Below are 16,443 nucleotides of genomic sequence, written 5' to 3'. Positions count from 1 at the left end.
TGCCGTCGCTGTCTGTGATGTTGTAGAAGCTGGAAATGTGGCAACCCGTTCAACACAGGACCGTTGCGTCCCTTGTGTCTCTTGCGTGCATTGGACAGGCGGCTGGGCGGGCTGGGAGTGGCTGCGGCGCTCGCTCGTGGTTTCTATCCAGCAATAGCGCCTGCAGCCGGTCGGTGAGAATATCCGCGAGAGAAGGCGATTCAGCACGGGGCGGCCGAGGCCGAGTCCGCGAGGGGTTCGAGTGGCTATCCCAGATTAAGTGCCGCACCTATTGACCTATAGTTAGCGGGCGATTAACCACTAAGCTCCTGGAGCCGTACTACGAGTCGGACTTACACGCCGGCAGTTTGAGCAATAGTCCCCATCTTCCCCGGCACGAACATGACCTGAGCAGTGGACGAAATAAGGTCACCCTAGGCAGCGGACAACACCACGATGAGTATAGTTTCGGGGCATGGCTGTAGAGACCTCGCGTTCTCCTGATTTAAGATGGGTTGCCAGCGGCCGGAGGTGAGTATCCTCGGGGAACTGAGGTTTGGGAGGTGGCCTCGCGGCTTAGTATTAGCTCTAGGAGAAGTAGCCCAGGGTAAAGTAGGGCTCCCTTTATAAACCTTTAAAGCACTTTCTCCTCTCACCTCCGAATGCGGACACCTAAACGGCGCCGGAGCCGCACGGGCGCCATGAAGGTTACTCATGCGAAGCTAGAAGATTGGGGAAAAGATGGGTTTGGTCAGGCACACCGTCAGAAATCCGACCTGACCATGAGAACAACATCATCTTGATTACGAATGGTTAGTTGGCCAAGAGGGAATCGGTTGGCAACGCTCCTTTCTTTGTTTTGCTGAAACGTGGTCAGCCTGGCCCGGCGAACTGGCGTCAGCTCCAACCAACCTGCGTTATGAACAGCATGATGGCTTACCCAACACAAAGGCATCGTATACCAGATCAGATGGAAGCCAACATTCCACCAAACAGCACGTGAATTTGCCCGCTACCTGGCCCGGGGTCTTAGTTCCTTTGTACGGTTCGGTAACTCAACAATCTGGGCGAGTTGGTTCGAATCCAACTCATAGAAACTATTGTTGCTCAGCTTCCTGGTTCGATTCCCGGCAGGGTAACCAGCACACCTCCGGACCCACCTGTGATTACTTATCACAAACTAATTGAACGATCGTGCTGGCGCCTCCTGATGATTACATACCTTATCTAGCGGGCACTGGGGGAAGGCTTTCCACAACGCAGACGGTATCAACTGGGAGCTTTAAACAAACGCAGACTGTACGAAGTAGCCAACCTTCTTTTCCGACTATTTTTGAAGTCCCATCGTCACTAACCCTGTTCCTTTGGTCAAGGTCATTATACTTTCTCCATTAAATATTTTCCATCTATCATCCTTGTATTCCCGCAAAAGATAGGAGTCGGTCCCCAGAGCCCTGGAAAAATCTGCGAGAACATATGACACGGTTGCACCCGTCACGAATCTCAAGTTGGGAATAGCCTCACTTCAAAAAGGGGCCAATCCAAACAATGTGGGTTGGTCCACTCGGCAACTGCAGGGATACTTTCTTATCCGCTTATCGTCGAGATGGACCCGCCCACCGAAGCTGTGGCGCTGCTCAAGGCTGAGAACAAGGCGGGGCAAGCGCCACAACCCCAGCCTCAGCTGCCTTCCTGGGGAAGCAACGCGCAGCTCCAGGCTGCCTGATGGGAGCTCATGCAGCAACAGCTCGTCGACTCCAGACCAACACCAAACCCCAACCATCCCCGCCACCAAACCACCACCAAGTCCGCACCCGTGCCTTTTGAATCCGCAAAACCTCCAGCACCCTCCCGCACTCCGACTTTAGTACATCCTACCTTCACAATGGTGTGTTTCGCATCCCGTTTCTGTTGCTGCCCGCCCGGCGATCCGCATCATCCAACTCCGATCTCTCGAAAGCTAACTTCACAACCCCTAAGACGTCGATAGGCACAGGGTTACGACCTCGCCAACTCCATCTTCTCCCCCCGATGGCCGCAAACTTCCAAGTCGAGTACGCCGTGAAGGCGGTCGAGAACGGGTGGCACCTCGATCGGCATCCGGTGGCAAGGACCGGCGTTCGTATCTGGCTCGTCGAGAAACTCCGTCACATCCAAGCCTGCTTCAAACCCAACGCCAACAAGCGCATTCGCGACTGGTCGAACAGGCATTCTGGGAGTGGGTAAGCCACCGTCTAGCACCCCTCCCCCCTCCCGGAATCTCCCCACCCCACCTTCAACCCCGCCTTCCCACACACACACACACAACGCAACCCACCAACGAGCCACTAACCAGGGCCGCCGCACACACAGGTATACTCAGGCATGATCCCCGACGGCCGGCACTTCATCGAGCGGGCGCGGGACGAGGCGCGGGCGTGGCGCGACACGTTCAAGACGCCGATCGCGACGGCCGACCTAGCGGCGCGCATGGGCGGCTACATGCAGGCGTACACGCTGTACCAGTCGGTGCGGCCGTTCGGCATCACGGCCATCGTGGGCGGCTTCGACAGCGCCGCCGAGACCCCCGTCGACGGCGAGGTCGGCAGCGGCCCGGCCTGCGGCGCCGGCGGCAAGGTCGCCGGCAAGACCCACGGCGGGCCCTTCCTCTACATGATCGAGCCCTCCGGCCTGTACTGGGGCTACTACGGCGCCGCCACGGGCAAGGGCCGCCAGGCCGCCAAGGCCGAGCTGGAGAAGCTGGACTTGGGGGGTCCCGGCGGGCCCGCCCTGACCATGGAGGAGGCGGTCAAGGAGGCGGCGCGCATTCTGTACGTCGCTCACGACGACGATAAGGAGTTTGAGCTGGAGATGACGTGGATTAGTGGGGCCGATGGGCCGACCAAGGGGGCGCATCACGAGGTGCCCAAGGCGTTGCGGGAGGAGGCGGAACGGTTGGCGAAGCAGGCGCAGGAGGAGAAGATGGAGGAGTAAATGCGGCGGCGGCGGCGCGGTGGAATGGGCGGCGTTATTGTACCATAGGTACGCACCGAAGCGACGGCTGCGGACTTTGCGGGTGGGAAGATAGACTAATCTTCATCTGCACTGGGGCGCGGGGTCCCGGAACGAACTCGATCACGACATTCATGGCTGTTTCCCCCCTTTTTCGTTTGAGGACATGTCTGACCAGTGCCAACGATTGCCCGGCCGCACGATGAGCTGTGCTGTAGACGGAACTTTGGTACAGGGTATTATTGACTGCCGCCTCTATCTACAACGTGACCAACATACACACAAACACACACACACACACACGCATACACCCTCCTTACTTCTCGTCCGCCGCCGCCGCAGCAGCCGTATTCGCATGGCTCTGGCACCAATTCAACCAATCCCCAAAGAACGACGCCTGGATCTTGACCTCGCCATCAAACCACCTGCGCTGCGTCCTCGCATACAGCGCAAACACCTCCGCCTCCCGCTCCGCGTCGCAGCACGTCACCGACGCCACCGCCAGACACGCCGTCGACGCCGCCCGCGCAAACGCATGCGACGCATCCCGGGCCGCCTCCTCGTGCAGCTCCGCCATCAGCGAGCCCATGGCGCCGAGATCCAGCCCGGGGATTGCAGCCACCTGGCTGCCGCCGCGCGCCTTCTTGAGGCTCTTGGAGAAGGTCTGAATGATGTCGCAGGCCTTGTTGCCGAGCGCTTTGGTCGTGGTCGTGCGGATGAGGTGGAGTAAGGGGAGCAGGACGCGGAAGACGTGCGCAGAGCCGGCGGTGGCGGCGGCCTCTTTCTTGACGTAGATGGCGAGGAGGTCGAGGATGCGGTGCTTGAAGTTGACGACCGTGTCCTTGGCGTCCTTCTTCTCCTTCTTCTTGTTGCTCGTCTTGGCGCGCTGCTTGAAGATCTCGGCGAGCTTCTCGTCCACCACCATCATCTCCGAGTCCGTCATGTCGGATTCGTGGTCCGTGTCCGCGTCGGCGTCCTGGTCGAGCCGGTGGCTGCCAAGGACTTCCGCGAGCGCGTTGTCGAGCGCGTCGAGCGCTTCTTGGTCCTTGTCCACGGCGTCTGCGTCCTTGTTTTCCTCCTCATCGCCAGAGTCCTCATCGCTGTCATCGGGGCCGTCTGAGCCGGCCTCCTCGAGGTTCACTATCTCGACGTCGGAATCGAGTTCCTCCTCGTCACTCTCGCCGCTCTCGCCGTCAGCAGCTTCAGCATCCATCATGTCTTCGTCCTCCGTGCTAAACAGAGCTTGCTGTCCCTTGGCACTCTCTTCCGCTGCCAGTGGGTCAATGAGGAGTCTGAGCGCATCCTCCGTCATGTAGCCGGTGAAGGCCTCGAAAACCTGCTGCGAAACCTGGCGCATGAGCGACGACGGTCGGGCAACCATTGCGAGAAGAATTTCTACAAGGTATTCGGAAATGCCCTCGCCGGACTCCTGGTCATAGCTCTCGAGCTTGTCGTAGCATTCCGAAAGCTCGTCGAAGAGATCTATCACATCGGGGTCCTGGTTGTAGAACTGAAGAATGCCCACAGCATGTAGCAAAGCTAACGCTTGCCGAGGTGCTCTTGAGCGATCCGTGCATTTCGCAGGATCAAGCAGGTCCTTCAGCCTCTCGTAGGCGTCAGGGAGAATGGAGCCGGCGACTTCATCATCCGAATCGATCTCGGCCTCGATAGACAAGATGGCGCCACAGAGATGCCCGAAATCCTCCGGCCTCCGAACCAGCTTTGCGAAAGCCGACGTCGACCTCGTCCGTAATGTTTCCTTGATGCCAGCGGGCACCAACGTGTTTGAATAGGCCAAGTCGGTCAAAGCGTTAATTGCTAGACCAGGAACCGACTTGCGCGAGGTGTCGGCCTCAGCGTCCTCGGATGGCACGCTCGCGAGTCTGAACAAATAGGCCCCGAGCGCCTGGTAGTACTTTGACTCGTCAAGCCCGCTCTTTGACGGATCCTTGAGCTGCAGGATCTTGAGGACCTGCTTAACTGTGGTGGGTGTTGTCTGTTGCAGCAGCTTGTCAATCGTCTTCGTGTTTGTGCGCTGCTCAAAGTTGTACGCTCCCTGTTTCCCAAGAAGCTCCTTGAGAACGGTGGGGAGGATGTGTGGTGCTTTCTCAACAACAGCCTCAATGCCTTTCAAAGCCTTGACAGCTGCGCGGTGGAGATACCGGTCCTCCTTGGCAGCTTGGTTCATAAGAGACACCATGAGATTCTTGCTGAAAAGGGCCGACACCATAGAAGGGGAATCGGTGGCGCCTTCGAGCATCTTTTGGAAGATCATAAAGCCCGAAAACTTCTGGCTATCCGAGGCATTCTTGGAAAAGAAACTTTCTGCAGGTTGGTTAGCAACGTCGTTGTGCTGGGAGCATCGGAAACTTACCATCCACGACTCGGTTCCAAAATTGTTTGAATTGTTCGGTGGCATCACTCTTGGACTGGGCACCGAGTTTGACAAAATGAGCAACGATCAAATCCCAGACGAAGTGAAGCTGCGCCGTCCAGTTGCCCTGCTTTGGCTTCTTGCTTCCACCGTCCTCAGCTGATGCTTCCCTTCCGCTATCTTTCAGAGCCGCGGGTAGAGCAGCCAAAGACGTCGCTATCAAAGGGTGACGCCATGGCTGTTTTGGAACCTTCATTTTAGGGAAGCGGTCCAACGCGGCGATCCAGATGCCCACGCCCTCGGGGGTCTTTGCGAATCCTGCCTCGGAAAGTTTCTCGAGGGTATCCTCAGCAAGCTTCTGGTCCATTTGTGATATCGCTTGCACGGTGACGTATCCGCATTGCGACTTCAACCAGCTTTTCTTCGACGACAGCTTCAGCAGAAGGTCCAGAACCGGAAGCCACCTGGTTTTGTCGGAGAGAACACCAGAGCGGACAAAGCATTCGATGCCAAAGAGTTGCCCAAAGTAGTGGTCTCTCTCTTCCTGACCCGAGCCGGCCCCTCCCACTTGTGTCTTCTCCAGCAAGAGACCCAGCACCTTGTCGAATGGTAGGCCCGGATACTTGGAAATCGCCAAATCCTTCTCCCCGAATAACTGGCCCAGAATCTCGGTCAGGACTAGGCTAAAGCCGAGCCTCGAGGCATTCCTGCCACTGGCAAGACCGCGGAACAGACGCTTTTCGAGATGGCGCAAGAGGACGGGTTCGGGAACACAGTCTTCGCCAAGAAGACCGGATATGATGGCATCGGCGGCTTCGATTCGATCGCTGACGTCTTCATTGCCTAGTTTATTGTACAGCTCTAATTCTCTCTTGCGCTCATCGACGGTAGGATGCTCGGTGAACGGGGACTTGTCGAGCGCCTTCGACGGCTTGGGCTTGGCTGAGCCATTGGTGGTCGAGGCATCTTTCTTTGACCGTTTTTGAGAGGGTAGATTGTCATTGTTGGCCTCCTTGGCCATGCGCTTCCGTTTGTTGGCCATGGTTCGTGAGGTGATCGTAACGGGCTGAGTTCAGAGTGCTGGGGGTCTGGAAACAGTGGACTCGACGCTGCTTCTGCCACAGCCTGTGAACTCCAACCCCCCAAAGTTTTTAGCGGGGCCTATTTCCTGCCCCCATTGACCGCTTCCACCCGATAACGTCAAACGGGGGTGGGGCCAGTTCGGATTCTTGGCGCTGCAAGGTACCCCCGATTATTGCACATATCAGCAGGGCAGAACCTCGCTGCTTGCATCCATACCAGGGAGCTGAAATGCTTCCAGAAGCGGTCGTGAAAAGGACAACGAAACGACAACGGCTTGGATCCCTGCACTGGGATGGTCAAGCCTTCCAAAAGTTTGCTCGCGCCACTCATCTAAAAGACAGCAGAAGCAAGAGGTGGAGTGTGCATTGTCACAGACGAACAACAGCCGCACTGTGTGCAACTTTCCCTTTCTTGCTAGTTATCCATGTCTAACACTCAACGAAAGAACGTCCGCCTCCTCCTCCGGTCATGTCCTAGGTCTTGCAGTGGTCATAAAAAACCGAGGCAATGTTCTTAGTACCATTTGGATTCAGCATCAATGACAAGATCCTTTTTGAGTGGACCTGAACGTTTGCTGTAGTTGTCTCGTCTCCGACCTGAGAAAAATTCCTCTCTTGAAACCCACTGGCAGTGGGAACAGTGGGTTCGCCTAGGACAGGCAAAGTTATGTCTTGAAACCAGAGATTATACCCGAGTTTCCCGCCGGAGTGGATAGATAACGGTAGTCTACGAAGTGAGGATCTTTGGCCTGGCGATGCCGGGGAATCTGGCGTGGAGAATCCGAGACATCGAAACATCCCTTGTTTCCTCCCTCGCAATGATCACTCCACCTCAACTTTGGAACTACAGCAACCGGCGAACCTCGTCACCGTTAGTTCGCTTGCTCATCACCGACCTCACTTTCCGTTGAGCTTCATTCTCAACAGCCAAGGGTTCCAGCACACAGACCAACAGTCTCCCAGACAACAAAGGCTTCGCTCTCCACTTCGCTAACCAAATGTCACGAAGCCCCTTGCTCTCACCAACTTCACCGCCTTCTCCAGGCAGAGTAGCTCACTAATTTTTTTTCTCACATGTCCGTCTTACACTCGCCGGGATCACCCAAAAAGGCACAGACCGACTGGAGACGGAAATGACCATGCATGCTGTACCTTGCAGCAGCCCTAAAAACCTGTGCATTCATTTCGATTACGCTAGCGCAATGCATCCAGGGTCTAAGGGCTCCATTTCGAGATTCTGGAATGCGAGCTTGTCAGAATCTGGGAATGTCCGAGAATATGATCTGTAAACCCTGGGGAGACCGATGGTTAGGAGACATGTTTGCGAAGAAAGGGCAATTGAGGATGAGGAGTGGAGGTTGATATGAGTGCAAACACTGTCTGATATTGCAATACTATTTAATATAACTCTTCAAAAGGAAATCCAGGTTTTGCTCTTAGTTTTCAGGTTATTCTCCAGTAAAAGAAGCTACTCTTATATTCTCTCTTCGGTTCCTTTCAAAAGAAAAGAAAGAAGGAGTAATTCTTCCAAGCGGAGAAGTTCATGTTTAATCTCACCCGCCATTTACGGTACACTGCCTACCTAGGTAATCTGGAAGCGGGCAACTCAAAATACACTCGTTCAACTTAACTAAGCTCTTCAAGAGAAACGAACCAAACCTGAGATGTCTCGGGACAAATCGTATTAACTCAGTCAAATAGGTAGACAAACAAGCAAGTGCACTGTGCATAAGAACGCTTGAAGTCACTCGCCTGTTGGTGAAGTGGGGCTCAATGAGTGGATTCAGCTCACCTCGCTGAATCCAAACGCCTAAACAGGTTTCTCATATGGCTCGTAGAAGGATTGCTGTGTCAGGCGGCGCACTTCGTATCCCCCGCAACTGCGCCATTTACATCAGAAGTTTGTGGGTAGGACTTTCGGACGAGCATCATGGCCTGGCCGTAGCCCCGACGTTGCCCGGTCGGCAAGGCTGTGAAGGGGTCCGCATCTTTAGGCGCTCCGCCTTTGCCGGTTAGTGATGAGGTTGAATCAAGCGCCGGGAAGGTCTGAAGAGAACCAAGAAATAAACCCTCGTACTTCTCATGAAAGTGAGACTTCGCGGCTCGAGCCCCACGTTATGCGAAGCGTCAAGTGTGACGAATAAACACTCAGCCGCGCGGTTCGCCGGCGAGGTGACGAGGTGAGCCCGGGACATCCCGGGGCGGGCAGCCCTTGTCGTTTCATCAGGTGACACCGCGTCCTGCCCGCTCTGCTACCCCGCCGCACGGTTGACACGGGGAGCTTCAGGTTGTTGACCAAGCTCCGGAAACCTGCGTCCCGTTTGTTTACTTTGGACTTTACCCCGCGCCGGCGCGACATATCGGATGTCAGGTGTGTCAATGCGACATGCATGCATCCTCTTGCGTTCCCGGGTGTGCAGATTCATTGCCTTGCCGCGACCGTGCGTTGTTCTCTCTCTGACAGACTCCGCAGCAAAACGTTCTGCGCCTTCTTCGCATGCAGCTTCTCAAACAGGCCCTTGCTCTGGCTCAAGCAAACCAGAAGCCGTCGGTGGGCTCATCAGGGAACTAGACCAATCCGCTTTCGGATGCGGAGGAATGGAGAGGTCCATTGTCTGGATGCGCGTGGTGTGGCTGATGTGAGCTGGGGGATGTAACCCGAAGCGTGCGAAGCGTGGGCGCCTGACAGCTGAACTCGGTTGCATTGGCGCCCCGGCACCGGCGCCGAGAGCTCGATTGCGAACCGCGATTGGGTGACGATCCGATGTTTGCTGCCACTCTGGTTGGACCATGCGGGTCATCGGGTTGTGCGCTTTTTGTGCAGCGCTGATCAACCGCGACGACGATGAGGGGAAAGTAAACAAACTCTACCACTGCCCCGTCAGATACTTCATCTTTCGAAGCTCTTGTTCTTGCCGTCCGTCAAGACTCGACGAGATCTCGATCTCGCGATTCGCGATGCGGAAGGTGAGGGAACGGAAGGGCGAATCAGGTCGATCGGGAAGGACGAGCGGGGGTTCGAGGAGCTCTCGGCGATCTTGTTCAGCCTTGGAAAACCAGGCCGGCGCAAAGCAGGGGTGTCGCTCTAACTAGCCCTGTCGGGAGGATGACGTCTTTCCCGATCGGGACAGCAAGAAGGCTGATGGAGTCGGCAACCACCCCTCGCCAGGCAACGGTGATGCTATTTCCAGCCTTGCAACCGATCCAACCGAGCCGCCGAGATCGTTATGATAGTTGTCGGGTGGTCTGGAGAACGGGGATAGGCTTGGCGGATTGTTGCCGATGGAGACAAGTTGGTTCATGACCGTGGGCAAATTCCCCGATGTTTCAATGTCTCATGGGACCAGCAAACTTTGGGCGGGAAGCTCGCCATGCGTGGGGTTCGCGCCCCAGTCCTCCCCCATTTTGCCGGACGGAAACAATATCAGCGTTGCCCGTGGTTCGTCCGCCACGCAGAGAAAAGCCGGCCCCATGGTTTGGTTCTTGCACATGCCAATGTCGTCTGGGGAACCGATACAGCCAATCAATCCCTTGGGAAGCAGTTCAAAGGGACTCTGACGATGAGGCCCCTTTGGGTCCGCGGGAGGTGGGACACACAGGGGGCCCCTGGTCGATCCGTTGCTGGGGCTCGACTTGCGCGCAGCTTGGCTAACCTTCTCTGACGCAATTCCTCTCGCGAATCTTGGTTGCCAGTCTCGAAGGCTGTGTGGTGACGCAAAAGACTGCGACTGAGTGATTCCCAAGCGGGGGAGTTCGCGGAACGTATTTTCGGCATCAGAACGCTGAAGGGGAAAGCAGCTGGATCCCTGCCGTGCCTGAGAAGGGAGCTCCCTGGAAGCGGGACAATGGAGGTTCGTGCCAGTCAGAGCCCGCTATCTTTGAAACGAAACCTGCAATACGTTAGTTACAGCAGCCAGTAACGAATAACACCAACTTCCCCAGCCTGGAAGTATTCCACCAAAACCTGCCCTTTGATCCCTTGGTTCCTTGTTTTCCTCCTATTTTATTTCCTTTGTTCCTTCCCTTTCCTAAACGAGAGTTCTATCAAGAGTTTTGCCGCTCCCGGTGAGACACGTAAAGTAGATTTGGAAACGCCTGTTCTTTGAGGTATTCAGTCGCTTTCCTGGCCAGTAGCATGGCTGCGAAGCTGTTGCCAATTCGAGATGCTGACTGGCTCGGCAAGTATCGTCGCCAACAGCTCGGAGAGAGCGCTAAAACACAGCGCTTGTCCACAAGATCCCTGGCATCCGATCTTGCTCAGTTACTCGACGACAACAGAACGAGTTTTTGTATTTCGTGGTTGCCGGGCAGGCGTGGAAACAGTCCCTGGCTCCAGTTGACACGATTTTCGCCATCTTTCGACGCCGAGCCATCCTGAAACCGGCACGCCGGGCAGGCGTCGATGCGGCAAGGAGCGGCTGGCCGATGGGAGGAGGCCCAAACGTCCGATATCCCCCATCCCAGTGTTTCCGCTGCGTCGCCCATAATGCAGCCTCCCGCACGGGATGGCCTGAGAGAGCGGTCGTTTGATGCTTGATTTGGGACGATGATCTGGAATACCTCAGGCGGAGCCAGTATGCCAGGGGAGGTGGCAGGAGTCGTCGCCGAGACTATCCAGGCAGGGAGACAAGTTGGCTCCGGCCGATGGCCTTTGCTTGTCTTGCTCAGTTTTTCGTGTCTTGTTTTTCGTCCGCATTTTGACTGGTTGCTCGGTCATCCATCCCCGTAGGACTGAAGAACAGTGAATCCTTTAATTGGAGTCGACTGATATTCGGCCCCCGAGGCCATTGCTGCGCCGGAGAGCGAGCATCCCCCATCATGGGTCGCTCGCAGCTGCGGCCACGAGGCACCAGAAGCGGCACATGAGGCCCAACAGTGCAGCCATCCCGTCCCCACGACCGAAATCCGGATGTACCAATGTTGTGGGTGCTTGTGTTAGATGGTACATGGATCTGCTGTGCCTTGTGCGGGTGGATGATGTTACTCCAATTTGCAGTGCACAGCGACCATGTCACGCCCAAGCGCCGTGCCGTAGGAGCTCCCTGCAGAGGAGGAGCTCCCCCGCCCCACCGGGCAGCTCCCTGAGCTCTCCACGAACAAGGGACCCGCTGTTGAAGGTTCCCTGGCGCCAGGTACGCAGTAACTGCAACAACCATGCTTGACCCAAATCGCCCCTGACAACCTGTGTGAGAAAATCGACTTGCTTGATGGGGCTTCCCTGTCGACGCTGTGCACCACGCCGGGAAGGGAAAATTCCTTCTTTAACTGCCACCCTCCCGGTGATCGTGAGCATTGGTTCTCACACAACCAGCCTGACGAGTAGCAACTTGGATTCGGTAAGCTAGTGAAGGTGGCCGGGTGCTGTGTTCTTGGTGCGGATAGGTATCAGAGTTGGGAGTGCAAACCCACCCTCCCCACGGCAGATCCAAGTTGCATGAAGAGCTGCCAGCGTTTTTTGGTTCAGCGACCCAGCGTCCACCCACCCTGCAACCAGGGACAGGAACTTTCCACCATTTGTTCATCCCAACTTCGACTTGCACCGCAATTGCCAGGAAAGTGGCACTCCATCCAGGAACGAACACCACCGCTGCCACCACCACAGCCTCTGGTTCTTTATTCTGATCTCTTTCTTTCTCCCGCTCGAGGAATTCGTGCAGCAAACACCTGCGTCGAGGGCCCCCGGCATCCGACCGCATTTGGACCCCTACCAGCAACCTGGAAACCTCCCGGTCTGTTCATTAAAGCGGGACCCCCGCTATAATTCACAGGCTTCCACCCTCCCTGGTTCTGCCAGCGAATTCGCAGACCGCCCGCGTTGCACCGGACGACGAGAGAAAACTGAAGTTCGGGTCCAGCAGCCTCACAGCTTTTGCTCCCGAACACTTCTCAACAGGTGCAACGGAAGTGGTCATCGCCAATTGAAGTCGACCGGTTCACCAGGACTCGAGTTGGGTGTCACTGCGTTCGGTGCTGGACTTTCTTGTCTTGGTCAACGACCGTTTGTCCCTTCGGCACACCTCGTCTCCCGACCAACGCAAGGGAAACCCGTTTTGACGCAGCATTCTACAGTTGGCACCTCCGACATCTGTGCATGCACCGATATCCTGTTCTGCAATGGAAACGTCCTCGCCGCTGGCCGCCATGCGGCCGGCGCCCCCTTCTACCTTTGGTCAACCCAACAACCTCTTCGCTCCGCACCTTGTGCCCAGTCCGCTCGGCAGGAACCAGTTCACCTTCCAACTCCCCAAGCCGGATACTTCAGCAGCAGACTCTCCGAAACTCTCTCCAGGGGCGTCACTAGCGGCGACTGTCACAGAACTGCAAGCTCACGACGTCGGTGAGTGCCCTGTTCTTCCTCGAACCCACGCCGTATAAAGATGAAGTGACTTACACGTAAGGCAATGAAACAGCAGTCCGATGTTCCCTACTCCACGCCGCGCCCTATTTACGACGGCCACCATGATGGATTCACTGGACGGCCGCGGTAAGCTAGCAGACTGGTCGTGGATACAATGAAGAATCATGGGACTGATCAGTTGCGTTTCCAGGCTATGTCACTACGCCGCCTCTTCCCGCTTCGTCTCCCGGCTGCGTCGATATGATGGATATGTCGCCTTTGCCACACAAGGCTCCCTTTGTGGCCCATGTTGAGCTTCCATCCCCGACCCCAGGATCCGATGATATGATGGCGGAAACACCCGTCCCGCGTTCCGCTTCTGTGCAGCCAACAAAACCTCTCGCGGCCGAGTAAGTTGAGATGATACATTCCTGCCAATGGCTCTGGACCCACATCAACTCACACATTGTTCAGACGGAGGAGAATCGGTCTCAGGAGGCCATCTCTCACCCGTGCCAAAGGCTTTAGCGCGATTGGCACCATTGGCCGTGCACAGGGCGAGAACCAGCCCCCACCATTCCGGTTTGGCGCCGGAGGCGATGGCCAACTTGGTTCTTCTCCTTCCTCCTCTCTATCGTTGAGCGAATGCTTCCAAGACTCGCCCCCGCAGGAGCGACGCCCGAAAAGTTCGAACAGCCCGTGTGTTTCCATGGCCGTCACCCGTCCCAAAGCGCATTTCAACAGCCTCAATGCCATGAGCGGTGTGCGCAACGGATCGCCAATCAACAGCCAAGGGCGGAGGACAGCGAACCCTTTCCTGCGCCCGCGGAAACAATATCGCCGCTCTTTGAGCATGTTTGAGAACGCTGGAGATGTCGTTGCGCCAAAGAAAGAGGGACCGGCGTTTGCCTGCACAGCACTGCAGTCGGTCATGGACCTCGAGGAACAAAACGAGCCTGTTCTCCCCCACTTCTTCCCCGAGGACGAATGTGACAACATCCCGCGTATCACGCGTGAAACGATGCTTGACGTGCTAGATGGAAAGTACAGCGACAGCTTCGAGCACAAGATGATAATTGACTGCCGGTTCGAGTACGAGTATGAAGGGGGCCACATCGACGGCGCGATCAACTACAACGACAAGGAGCTCCTGTCGAGCCAATTGGTCGACAACCCGATGCAGGGCCGCACGCTCCTCATCTTCCACTGCGAGTACTCCGCCCACCGAGCTCCGATTATGGCCCGCCATCTCCGCGCTCGCGACCGGAACGAGAATGCCGCCCACTATCCCAAACTCTTTTATCCCGAGATCTACATTCTAGACGGCGGGTATAGCGGCTTTTTCGCTGACCATCGGGAGCGTTGTTACCCCCAGGCCTATGTCGAGATGAACGCCGCCGAGCATGTTAACACCTGCGAGCGGGAGATGAACCGCCTGCGCCAGAACCGCCGGGGCTTGGGCCGCGCGCAAACCTATGCCTTTGGGCAGCAAGATCCCGGGCTGGAAGACTCGCCGACCGCTCCAGGCCGCGTCAACTCTCGCGACCGTGAAATTTCGAGGGTGCTCGCGGCATCCCCCAGCATTTGCCCCGAACGTGGGCCCGCGAGGCGGATGGTGTCTTATTAACACCTCCAGTCACGCTCTCGTATTTGCTGGCTCTTTGTTTCGACCCAACTCGGCCATACCCCAGCAAGCAGCGGCTTCCACTCGTCAGCTGCAGACTGTGAATACAGTTCTGACCATTCGGAGACTACCTAATCTTCCTTATGTCCTTTCAACTTCTTCAGCACCCATGCTTTTACCTCGTCCCCACATGGACCTGGGACCGGCTTGCCAGCGTAAGGACTGATGATCCAGCAATCGCCGGCAGGCCACAGCATACATGTTTTCGGCATTAGACCTTGTTGGCATAGCGTGGCGTTATCCGGGCTTGGGGCCTTGGATCCGGTATCCTTGGGCTCGGCGACCCGGCTTTTTTCCTTTTTCATCATACGACATTCTCATCGCGTTGGCATCTCTCAGTATTGCATCGCGTCTTTTTCGAGTATGCGGCAGATGTCTTCACTGGCTATGGGCGACCGAGATAGGCTCGGCTGACCCATGCCATGCCATTTACCAGTCCCATCGCGGCACGGCACTGGCCATTATTTCTTAATACCCTCGCGATCACGCTGATGGCAGCTCCCGGACCCAAGTCATAATCGCCGCGAGTTCAACTTAGGAGCTGTCTACGATCGCACCCACCCGCCCAGACGAGGCCTTTCCTCAGCATATCAATGTACGAACACTTCACCGGATAAAATCCCCTGGCTCAGTCCGACATACCCTGGGCCTTTACACACATTTCCTTTGTCAGTTTTACGCGAAACGTTGTCCCCCGGGAAGCCAAGACGTGGTGGACCAGAATGGGCAGTCCACGATTGCGTTTGCGGTGGTTTGCATGGTTTTTACTCTGGGATGAAGAGATGAGGGGAGGGGAAACTGCACTGTCAGATGTATCTGGAGGAATAGCATGGAAGATGTTTGCGGTGAAGGGGATGCCGAGTTCGGTGGTTGCGCTTTTCCGCCTAGAACTATGAGGCTGGGGAAGAGATGGATGATGATGGAGAGGAAGGAAAAAGGGGAGAAGTTTTGTGGTGGTGAGGCGGACTGGCGCTCCAGTTTTTGGGTCGCCGCCCTCGGCACCGATCTTCTTCTCTACGTCTCCGCCGTCTGTCTGCCCGGTACGAACCCCACACCACTCGCTCCGAGTGATTTCTGGGAGCTGGGACCTCTTCTATGTTTTCATGTTTCTCTTGGGCACCATCTTGATTGGGGTTTGGTTTTTCCGCCCTTTTTCTGTCTCTGATTGGGAGACATTTGGTTGCGAGAAAGCAACAAAACTTTGTACCCTACCGTCACTTCGAGTAGCGAGACACAAACTGAGACAAAAAAAAGTCGAAAACTATTTTACCAATTATATTGCACGCAAGTGACGTGAAACACTGCGAGTCCGAGTCTACAAGAAATATGTGCTGGTGGGTGGCTCTCAAAATCCGACAGTGTGCCACTCCAAACACAACCATCCCCCCCCCCCCCCCATTTACCCCTTTCCTATCATAACAGAGGTGTGACTCACTGAACCCCGAGTTCGGAAACAAAAGATGGTGTAGTGGCTGAAGGTACCATGATAAGTAAATATGTTACTGTCCTATCCCCGACATCAGCTTAATTGCGGCAAGTATTTAATCGCAACGCTGTGGTTCGATATAGGACAGGGATTTTCAGGTTCTGCTCCCCAGCTCACAGCAGCTCGCTCCTTGCACCTTGCCCGTCGGCCTTGGCCCCACCTCGGATCCGGCTCCGAATCTCCCTCGGTCGTGTGCAAGCGAAGACCCACTTCTCTAACATTCAATCGGTAGTCGCGATGGGCGGAAGGGCAGGGACGTAATCAACGCAAGCTGATGACTTGCGCTTACTAGGAATCCTCGTTGAAGAGCAATAATTGCAATGCTCTATCCCCAGCACGACAGAGTTTAACAAGATTACCTGGGCCTTCCGGCCAAGGGAGTACTCGCCTGTTGGAAATTTCAACAGCCACGGTACATGTACTTCTAAACAGGGGGTCAAATGTACCTATTTTAACAAGATGAGGTATCATCCGGTACGATGCGGTTGAGGCCGTTACGCCCGTAGCAGG

General features: G+C 55.9%; 5 protein-coding genes across 5 annotated transcripts in view, besides 2 other annotated features; 2 read left to right on the top strand and 3 right to left on the bottom strand.

Moving 5' to 3' along the window:
- The window catches only part of CHGG_01148 (uncharacterized protein), a gene marked incomplete at both ends in the record, with an annotated part of 1,427 nt that extends 1,062 nt beyond the window's left edge, over nucleotides 1-365 (bottom strand). Inside the window, one exon of the mRNA XM_001220368.1 lies at nucleotides 337-365. Coding sequence (XP_001220369.1) covers nucleotides 337-365 — 29 coding nt within the window. The remainder of the gene's footprint in view (nucleotides 1-336) is intronic.
- A 1,645-nt stretch (nucleotides 366-2,010) lies between these two features.
- CHGG_01147 (uncharacterized protein) lies at nucleotides 2,011-2,952 on the top strand (the record flags this gene model as incomplete). The annotated part of the gene is made up of 2 exons (XM_001220367.1): nucleotides 2,011-2,197; nucleotides 2,315-2,952. The coding sequence occupies 2 exons, from the start codon at nucleotides 2,011-2,013 to the stop codon at nucleotides 2,950-2,952; spliced, it is 825 nt and encodes a 274-aa protein (XP_001220368.1).
- Nucleotides 2,953-3,286: 334 nt separating this feature from the next.
- Nucleotides 3,287-6,386, bottom strand: CHGG_01146 (uncharacterized protein; the record flags this gene model as incomplete). The annotated part of the gene is made up of 2 exons (XM_001220366.1): nucleotides 3,287-5,295; nucleotides 5,345-6,386. 2 exons carry the CDS (start codon nucleotides 6,384-6,386, stop codon nucleotides 3,287-3,289), a joined length of 3,051 nt encoding a protein of 1,016 aa, XP_001220367.1.
- A 4,704-nt stretch (nucleotides 6,387-11,090) lies between these two features.
- CHGG_01145 (uncharacterized protein) lies at nucleotides 11,091-11,582 on the bottom strand (the record flags this gene model as incomplete). The annotated part of the gene is made up of 1 exon (XM_001220365.1): nucleotides 11,091-11,582. One exon carries the CDS (start codon nucleotides 11,580-11,582, stop codon nucleotides 11,091-11,093), a length of 492 nt encoding a protein of 163 aa, XP_001220366.1.
- Nucleotides 11,583-12,885: 1,303 nt separating this feature from the next.
- Nucleotides 12,886-14,390, top strand: CHGG_01144 (uncharacterized protein; the record flags this gene model as incomplete). Its single annotated transcript, XM_001220364.1, has 3 exons — nucleotides 12,886-12,910; nucleotides 12,975-13,173; nucleotides 13,238-14,390. The coding sequence occupies 3 exons, from the start codon at nucleotides 12,886-12,888 to the stop codon at nucleotides 14,388-14,390; spliced, it is 1,377 nt and encodes a 458-aa protein (XP_001220365.1).
- A 1,764-nt stretch (nucleotides 14,391-16,154) lies between these two features.
- Nucleotides 16,155-16,221: a sequence feature (Protein overlapping with rRNA (CHGG_01143, EAQ92908.1) was converted to a misc_feature.).
- Nucleotides 16,222-16,411: 190 nt separating this feature from the next.
- Nucleotides 16,412-16,443: part of a sequence feature (Protein overlapping with rRNA (CHGG_01143, EAQ92908.1) was converted to a misc_feature.) that runs on past the window's edge.

This window comes from Chaetomium globosum, genomic scaffold (genome assembly GCF_000143365.1).
Source record: "Chaetomium globosum CBS 148.51 scaffold_1 genomic scaffold, whole genome shotgun sequence".
NCBI classification, from domain to species: Eukaryota; Fungi; Ascomycota; class Sordariomycetes; order Sordariales; family Chaetomiaceae; genus Chaetomium; species Chaetomium globosum.
Note: the sequence above shows the minus strand (reverse complement) of the source record. Positions and strands in the feature narration are given on the sequence as shown.